This window comes from Chaetura pelagica, unplaced genomic scaffold (genome assembly GCF_000747805.2).
Source record: "Chaetura pelagica isolate M959 unplaced genomic scaffold, ChaPel_1.0 scaffold57, whole genome shotgun sequence".
NCBI classification, from domain to species: Eukaryota; Metazoa; Chordata; class Aves; order Apodiformes; family Apodidae; genus Chaetura; species Chaetura pelagica.
Window position 1 is genome coordinate 1,723,483 of NW_009954217.1, and position 9,329 is coordinate 1,732,811.

At 38.5% G+C, this 9,329-nt stretch overlaps 1 protein-coding gene across 1 annotated transcript in view; it reads left to right on the forward strand.

Moving 5' to 3' along the window:
* The window catches only part of PLXNB2 (plexin B2), a 77,981-nt gene extending 71,200 nt beyond the window's left edge, over positions 1–6,781 (forward strand). The window contains exons 31-35 of the mRNA XM_010003392.1: positions 50–197; positions 702–766; positions 1,505–1,580; positions 3,515–3,589; positions 6,487–6,781. Of these exons, the coding sequence (XP_010001694.1) occupies positions 50–197; positions 702–766; positions 1,505–1,580; positions 3,515–3,589; positions 6,487–6,591 (469 nt within the window). The 3' untranslated portion in view covers positions 6,592–6,781. The remainder of the gene's footprint in view (positions 1–49; positions 198–701; positions 767–1,504; positions 1,581–3,514; positions 3,590–6,486) is intronic.
* Positions 6,782–9,329: the final 2,548 nt, after the last annotated feature.

Sequence of the window (9,329 nt, forward strand, 5' to 3'; positions counted from 1 at the left end):
AACATTTATTGTGTTGAAAGGTTTATCTGTCTTTTTCCTTGCTTTGCAGCCTGCCTCTTAGATTCTGGGTAAACATATTGAAAAATCCCCATTTCATCTTTGATGTTCATGTTCACGAAGTAGTCGATGCTTCCTTGTCAGTCATTGCACAGACTTTCATGGATGCTTGCACAAGAACAGAGCACAAATTAAGCAGAGTAAGTGATTTGCATTCTACATCCTGACTACGGTCATGCCTGACAAGACAAAGGGCATCCTCATAGACAATACCCATTCTCTGAGGAGATACAGCCTTGATAGTTTCTTTTCAGTTTTATAATGAAGTTAGCTTCTCACCACTTAACAGGTTGGTGAACATGTCAGTGTTACTGTGTAGTCTGTCAACTGATATTTATCAAAAGGAAGAAACAGAAACTGCTTCTATAAAAAGCACATTCAAGAATGGATTATTTCATGTCCACCAGTAATTTAGTATCATCTTGCATTGATATATTTGTAAAACTCAACAGTAATGCCATGTGTAGACATCATCCTGTTAAATGGCCAAGTACTCCCACCACTGTTAATAATCATCCAAGTGTTCATTTCTGCAAAGATCAAGTGCATGTGAATATAAACACTTTATCTTAAGTTCTTAACATTTTTTTTTTACTTAGAGATATTCATAAATCAACCAAATTTTTCTATTATAAATTTTTCAGGATTCCCCAAGTAATAAATTACTGTACGCAAAAGAAATCTCCAACTATAAGAAAATGGTGGAAGAGTAAGTACAGACTCTTTTCATGCTTATGTGGAGTTGTTAGGACTTTAAGCCTATGTAAGAGGAAAGCAAATGCTGAGGTAATCAACTGTCAAATGTTAAAAATTTTACACCTGAATGTTAAAACATTCCCCTGGTGGTGGCGTTGACAGGGATGAAATGGAGCGCCGTTATGAGCCAGTGCATACTTGTGTCTGTGCAGACAGATGGATAGATTTATTCAGGAGAAAATACAGTGCTCTTTTCTGTGATGGTTCTTGTTACCCATATGATCTGTCCAACTGATGCTGCATTTCCATAACTCAGTAGAGATCAAATCCTGAAAACGTTTTCACAAACACTTTTTTTTTTTCCTATTCCATTTCTGACTTTATTCATTTACTAATTAGCCATTCTGTGAATACTTTGGAAGGTCTGCTACAGAACAAAACTCTTGCTAGCTGATGACTTCAAAAGTTTGAAGTCTTAAAATAACCATCAGCTATAATTATAAATAGATTTCTTTCCTGTGGTTTAGCCCTGTACAATCAGGTGAGATTTGCCTCTGCTGCAAAGGTTATCGAGTACTAACTACTGCTGGGAGGCAGGATTATTACTGAATGACTCGTTGGTCTGTTGTGGTATAGCATCTCCTACATTATTAGGAAGCATGTTTAAAATAATTACAATATTGAAATACAGAATTACCAGAAAACCAGAGTGTATTTCACCTAATTGAAATTTTTGTTCCATTTGTTGCAGTTACTACAAAGGCATTCGTCAGATGGTGCCAGTTAGTGACCAAGACATGAATACCCATCTAGCAGAGATTTCTAGGGTAAGAATAAATTCTGCTTTCTTGTCCTGAAATTGGAGCCAAGTATAATAGCACTGTTTATCTTCTCTTTCTCAGTGTTGTTTTTTTTTGTATGTGCAAACATCATATGAGTTATCTCATATGTCTCTGAAACGTAGTGCTTAGTGTCATGATGCCTTTTAGCCCTTTGAAATGCTGATTATTGAAAGGAGCCAAGAAAGGTTATAATCACTAATCTATCTGAGTGATGTAGGTGCCAGAGCAAAGTGTTCAGACTTTTTCACATCCACTGTGAAAACATTATAGCACTCTTGAACAGTGTTTTCCCTCCACAGTAGATAAAGGATTTTTAACATTGCTCACACTGATAGAAAAATGACTGAATTCAGAGTGCTACCACAGCAAAAATTAGATTCCAGAAATGAAAGGAGAGGCACGTACATTAAATATATCCTATATGAGGGTATATATTACACTGCATGTCAGAAGCTCACCATGTAGTTGCTCAGTGGCACTTTTTCTGTTTCACATTACAGGTTATTGGGTGTTACTTCTCATGGAGAAGAGCAGATAGGGGTTTCTAGATTGGGGCTCTGGTTGGAGACCAGCGGAGCAAAGACACTGCAAAAACCTGCTTCAGTCTTGAAAGAGCCTTCGCACTCTGCAGCTTAGCTTAGCTAGAGCAGGCTTGTGCCTTCAAAGCACTCCATTTGGAGAACAAGGAGAAGCCCTCACCAGTCTTAAAAGATGTTGTATAGCCTGAGCAAAGACTCAGTGTACTTACTAGCTGGTTTGCTGATTTGCTTAATTTAGTTGAAGAGTTCTAGCGTAAGGAGGATGTTTGGAGAATTTTTTGTGGTTTGTTTATTTCAGTGCCCTTAGGACTTAACATTTTGCAGGTCAACATCCTCATGAGAGCATTTCTGCTTTCAGCCATTCACTACAAAACTCACCTGCAGTGACATTTCATTTTCCGGTTCAGTTTATTTATTACACAAATTGAGATGTATATAAAATTAAAACATTTAATGATTAAAAGTAAATTCATAAGAATGTTTTAACATAAGCAGAAGAAGTTGATCTTTTCTGTTTGAGTTATAAATTATGGTAAAAGTTAATATGGAAGGAGTGATCAAACATTGCAAATTTTGACCATCTCTAGAAGTGACTTTTATTGAGCAAGGAAAGATGAATGTTTCTCTCCTGTTTTATGTCTTGGGTAATCATTTATGCCAGTAGCAATATTTTGCAGTTCTTCATTTTCTTAACTAACTTAAAAGACCAAAGGCATGGCTAGAGATATGAATCCTATACATCTGAATGCAAAACATCTGTTCAGCCAGGTAGAGCACATTCACTAAATGAGTTAAATACCATGGACGAGGGAGGAAAGGGTAATGAAAGGGTTATTTCCTGCTTCATCTAAAGTCCTTTTTCTCTCCCTCTCTCTCTCCCCTTTCCACCTTAATGATTCAGATGGCTTTTTCCAAATGTGCTTGTGATCTTGATAAGTTACACCTTTGCCCTAGTGAGGTGTGCATAATTTCAAAGAGTTAAAAAGAGCTGGAGAAAGATGCCAAACAGCCATGACAGTGACACAGAACCAATGCTTAATATCTCAACAACATGTAGATTGTACCAAATAGCTGCTTTAGTTATACACACCTACACACCCACGTTCTTAACAGATTTTTGAGCTGTAGTCTGTAGTTTGATGGTCAGAGTTAAAAATATTTTTCAGCTCCAGTGTCGTGGACAGGCTGGAAAGACGCCATCAGGAAAGTCTTGGTCTTGATCACCAAATTAAAGTTTTAACTGTAATTTAACAAAAGAGGATGCAGAGCTTGCATTTGGAAATCTTGTGTATTTTATCCAACAGTTATGCATCTGCATAACTTCCAGTTGTCTGTGATCATACTGTGACATGTTTGTTGCTCACTTGTCTTGTTTAACAGGCACATACCGATTCCTTAAACACACTTGTGGCTCTGCACCAACTCTACCAGTACACTAACAAATACTATGATGAGGTGAGTTGAGGCTTTTGCTTTTGTTTTTGTTTTAAAATAACTTCAATGATAAAAAGTTAAGAAGACATCAGTCTAAAGGAACAACTGGAATCCCATGGATAATCAGGTAAACAGTGCTGAACAGAAAGCTCTTAACTTTGCAGTTATACACCTTGCTTGACAATTACACTGGTCAAAGGTGTGTTCTTGTAAATGAATAATTTCATTATGGGCTATCTAGTTTTGGAAGTGATAGTTTAAGGAGATCTGGAAGATACATTGATTTAAAAATAATTTCTCTTCAGTTCTCACATCCTAATTCCTAAGAATTAGGACATAAGAATGTCACTGAGCAAAAAGCAGTCACCAGAGCTATATTAGGTTTCAAACCAGTGGGTTTTTTACTAGAAGCAATCCATTAAACTTGTTTTGCTTGTAGGAATGATGCTGTGCCTTTTTTATTAGTTAAGTCGCACTCAAAACTCCCATGCATGCTACCTTCCCTGTTTTGCCATGCCAAAAGAAGTGCCTGCCCAAGGTAAACCAAAGTAGAGTTGCCTGATTCAAAAGGAGGCTCACAGATTCAGTCCAAAACATTTCTTAGGTTCTTCATGCCCTGTGGAAAGGGAGACAAAGAATATCCCAGTGTAGCTGGGCTGTGGCTATGGCTCTCCAAACTTAATCTGAAAACAAAAAGAGAGAAGGAAACTTTTATTCAATGGTTTCCATGGAAATTAATGCCTCCAGAAAACTATCAGAATTGAATCAAAGCAAGTAAGAACAGATGCTGAATCAAAAAGGAGTGCAGCACATGTGAGCTCTCTTCAGTTTGTCTTGCACCTCAGCACAGTTCATGTTTTCACTTACATTTAGCACTAAAGGCAGTGAGTCTCATCCTCAGCTTCACTGCAGCTGCTTTATACAGGAGCAGCCAGCCTGTGGCAGTTTCAAAACAGATACAAGCAAAGAAAATCAAATCACCCTGAGAGGTCTTGCCACCAGAGTCTGTAGGGGAAGCAGCCAGAGGAACACAGGCCAACTTGATGGTGTTGGTTTCCTCTCCTCTCATCCCCAGCACTAACCAAGCTGGCTTTCAATGCGTTCCCAAATGTATCTGTGGCCTGACCTCTTACAGAAACACTCGGGGAGCCTGGATGACAAATGAACCATTCCACACTCCCATGTCGCTTGCTTCCACTCATGGTTTCACATTTCCTGGCAGGCACAAGTGTAGCCTCTTTTGTTGTCACCAATCTGTAGGACTTCACCAGTGGCAGGCCAGCAAACCCAGTGTGTAGCTGGAGCTCCTCCTTTCACATACATCACTGTATAACAACAAGGTGCAAACACTGCTAACTCAGAGTTATGGGGATAATCTGTCAAGAACCATTCACTAAAATTAATCAAGCTTATTTATTTTCCATGAAAATGTTTTAATTTGCATAAATTGGAACATTTTGCAGCTGCCCTTGTCTTTATTACTGACACAGTGTTTCCCAGCATGTGCTGTACCTTCTGCATCTCTGCAGGGCTTGACAATGACTAAGTGGGTACATTCTAATTGTCCACATTTATATGAAGGATGTATTCACCAGCAGAGATAATAATGAATTATTTAGTCTAGATCTGAGGTGTTACAGCTAGATGTAATTGTTTAAATTAAGGGAGCAATATCAAATTAAATTAAGCCTAATTTAAATACTGCAATAAGTGTTTATTAACTCTGTCTTGTAAAAATGTTTTCATGCTTTAAAAACAAATTCATTAAAATAATTATTTCTAAACAAATTTGCTCCAGTGTTTGAAAGTCAAATGTTATACCAGCCCTTCAAAGTGAAATTATTGGCTAGATTGATACTGACTGCATTAATCTCCATTGTTAATGATGTGCAAGAAGTAGTGGGAACCACAGGTAGTGATGAGCAAATGCTGTTTCTCCACCTTTTGTACTTTCAAGTTTATACAGTATTTAAGCAGAGCTAAAGGTTTCTGCTTGATTACAGTGTCTGACTTTTATTAATAAAGCCAGTTCTGGAAAAGCAGCTGTTTTGCCATGTAACACATTCTTTTAATGGAGAAGTCTAATAGTTGGTGGAAAAGTTTCCCTAAAGGATTGTGGAAATTAAAATCTTTTGAAATCTTTGAAATTTTATCTTGAGATGTCCTAAAAAATTTCTATTTGAAGAAAAGCCTTCTCATAACAGACATTTTCTAGCTCTTGTTTTCAAATCCCCTGTGTTTTTGAGTCATACCTTCCTATATATGTTCCACACAGCAGAGTCTGCATGCAGGGTGCTGGGGGCTCCTATGGTGAGCTCTGCTTCCTGAGCATTGTGGTGCTGGGTCAGAGTCTTGGCAGTTCTTGGTGAGAGCCAAAGGGAAGCTGCTGGCAGCTCCCTGGTGCTGTGGCCAGATGGTTTTCTTCATCCTATTGCCTATAGACAAGAGACCTGGTGTTGCCTTACCTTATACCTGTGCATGGACCACCCAGGAACTTCTCATAAACAAAGCTTATGGGGATAGGGCTTAATTACTGCTCATAAATGACCCTTAAGCTTTGTAAGGGTGCACTGTAAGTAAAAGCACTGTTTCTTAAATAGCTGTAAAGACATTTTTTCCCCTGCCTGCTCCATCTTGGAATGTAATATATCACAAGATAAAATACTACCTATTAATTTGCTTGGAACCCAGCATAATGGGAAACATTACAGCAACTTAGATAAAGTAACAGAGACAATAATTTCAATTGCCTTTGTGTAAAAACAGAACATGGGACCTACTAGATGGACTTTATCTTTGGTCCAGAATGAATGCAAAAGACTTTTTACAACCAAAGTAGTATCAAGCACGTGGTCCGGGAACCACATCATATATTTTCAGCTAAATGATTCTAAACATTCTGTGTTTATTTCTTCCAGATTATAAATGCACTTGAAGAGGATCCAGCTGCACAAAAAATGCAGCTTGCCTTCCGTTTACAGCAAATAGCAGCTGCATTAGAGAATAAAGTGACTGACCTTTGACTCAAAAGCCGCAATAAAGAAATCTGATCTGAAGATGTTCAAATTCATTCTTCCTGTTAAGGAAATAGTGTTCTATTTTTTAATGTGTAATTACAACTTTAAATGAAAGATTTCATGGTTTTTTGATAGCAGAGGTGTAATGTAAAAAATTTTTACTGTAAATTATGCTTCTAATTAAAAGCTGTGTTGTGTGTAAATGAATCCTCTGTGGGAAGGAGAGTCCTTTGGCTGGGAGCAGGGTGGGGGGTGGAAGAAGGAAAACCTATGGTTTGTTTATTTTCGTAGAATCTGAGACATCAGCATTTAGGGTTCATTATGCAAGTAAATTCAATACTATAGCATCCTTTCTACATTAAGCAATATTTCTACTAGGAAAACAATAGCATACTCAGAGACACATGCAATATCCCCTTTTATTTTGATAACTGGAAATGGACTTCCATATAGATTTAAAACTTCAGTCTGTGCTCATAATGAACATCGTGAAAAACGTGTCTGATTTCTCTGCTAGATCTGAGAATGGGATTTTTTACCACACACGGTTCCTAATTTAATTATTTATGTCCATGGTGATGCACAGTATTGCACCCACCACAGTTGGCTGCAACAGAAATAAGAGTAATGTCAGTGCAGGAGAGTTCTACTGATACAGTCTTATTCAGTTCAGAAATAACTGCAAAGAAGGAATTAGTCCTTAAAACTTTACAACTCTTTGTTATTATTGTGAGTTTTATGATATATGCTAATGTGCCTTACTTGTACTAATTCTGTGAATCTGATGAATGGTTTTGTAAAAAGAAGCTGATCAGAAAAAGAAATATTTATGTGCTATTGAATGACTTTTGTGTGGAAAACATGACCAGCAGAATGCTTGTAATTAGCTGCTTGCCGAGAGTGCTGTTTAACATGATTTAATTATGTATCTTATTTTAGAATGGTTCTGATGATTTTTTTATTTGAATCTTGGAACTGTCCTAGAGATACCATCACTTGTTTTTATTGTATTTGTGATGTAAAATACTAGTATGATATTGGAAAAATGATATACCTGTCTATTGAAAACCACTCAGTCAGTTTTGAGCCTTGGAATGCTGCATTCAATTGAATACACACCGTAACCCATAGCATAGAAAATTGAAATAACTTGTCAGACAGTGTGTGTTTACAAATATAGGTAAGCTCCATACAAATAAAAAAGTTAGGTACGTCTTCTTAAATTGCTATATTGCACATCAGAGAACTTTATTCCTCTTTGTCTCGCAAGTTTTTGGCAGTAAAGTAGCATTTGAATGAAGCACTGCCATCTGTACTCCTTCCTTCATTGTCCTGCCAAGCGCCCGGACTCTGCTGACTCTCAGCAACCTAGCACAGTCTCTGCTCTCCCTGCCCAGTGGGTTGTCATACAGTGACTTTTACTGTTTGTTCAGATACTTCTCCTTTTTGAAAATTTCCTAGCATTTGTCAGAGGGCCTTCCCTTCAGTTTCTGAAAGTCAAAAAAATCTAACCAGAACAGGTTTCCTGTCCAGTAGGTTGGGGCAGGTTTGTTTTGTTTTGTACTCCTTGCATTTGTGTATAATCATTCCTGAACCTGCCTGGGCTATAAGTTATTTTACATTGTTTAGGACTGAGATACATGACTTCTACATAAAGGTGCTTTGCCAGCTACTACTTTGTCAACAGAGGCATTCTAATTTCATGGCTAATCTGTTTCTTTGTCATTATTTGTAAATCCTGTTAATTGTAAATCAAATACAATGTTGTGTTTTTTCCTCTAAGTGTCAAAAGGATCTTTACTGAAAGTGGGGAGTGGGTTTTGAAAGGGGTTGATAATGCTTCCTCCAGGGGTGATAGAGCAGCAGTGTCCATCAGTCTGCGGTTGGTAATGGAGGAGCACAGCACATCCTGCAGATGGTATGCCTGACATCATGCCCTTTTTATGGGCATTTGCTCTGAAAAATGAGAGTACTCTTGAGAAGAGAGGAGGTAGTGCAGCATCCCGTGGTGAGGTCTGCTTGCCTGATGAAAATCTGTCTAGGGACCTAAAAGCCAATTAAAATACAGGCTCAGCAGCATCCCTCCAGAGAAATCAGAAAGCCCTGCTTGAGCAAGTAGGCTTTCAGAGGGAACATTACGTGTCCCCCACTATGAGCAGAGCAGCTGCAGACCATCATAAGCTGCTGGAGGCTGTGGCAATGCTATAGCAGGATCCTACTTACCTGTTAGACAATGTGTGTGTGTCTACTGGCATGTGCAAGTTTGTGATGGATTCATTGGTCGTTTTTTTTTTTTTTTCTTTTCACATCCTGGGAAACAAGCAGGCTTTTGGTGCTGCAGTGCTGTCTGCCAGGGAACATGGAGGCAGATAACTGTGAGCAGCTGCAGCTATGAAGGAGACTCAATGCCTGTTCTTCAGTTTCTCTAAGTCTCCTCTCCTGAAAGCACAGAGTCGGACTTTGAATTAAAGAACTGAGCTTGTTTATTGTATTCTTTCCCCTTTTGGCTGAGCTCCTCCAGTACTTGTTTTTCCACTCTGGTACTCTGTTTATCCAGGCCTAGTTCTTGGCTTCATCTTTCCTTACATTTTAGCAGTCCGATTCTTAAAGGCTTCATGTTCCTCCTTTGGTTTCTGCTACTCCTGCCATCTGCTTCATCTGCAAGATAAAAGAAAAAAACTCACTGAGGGTCTTCCTCCTTCCCCACCTCCCCCACCCCACCCCCCCGGTTCAGCCCCTCTAAG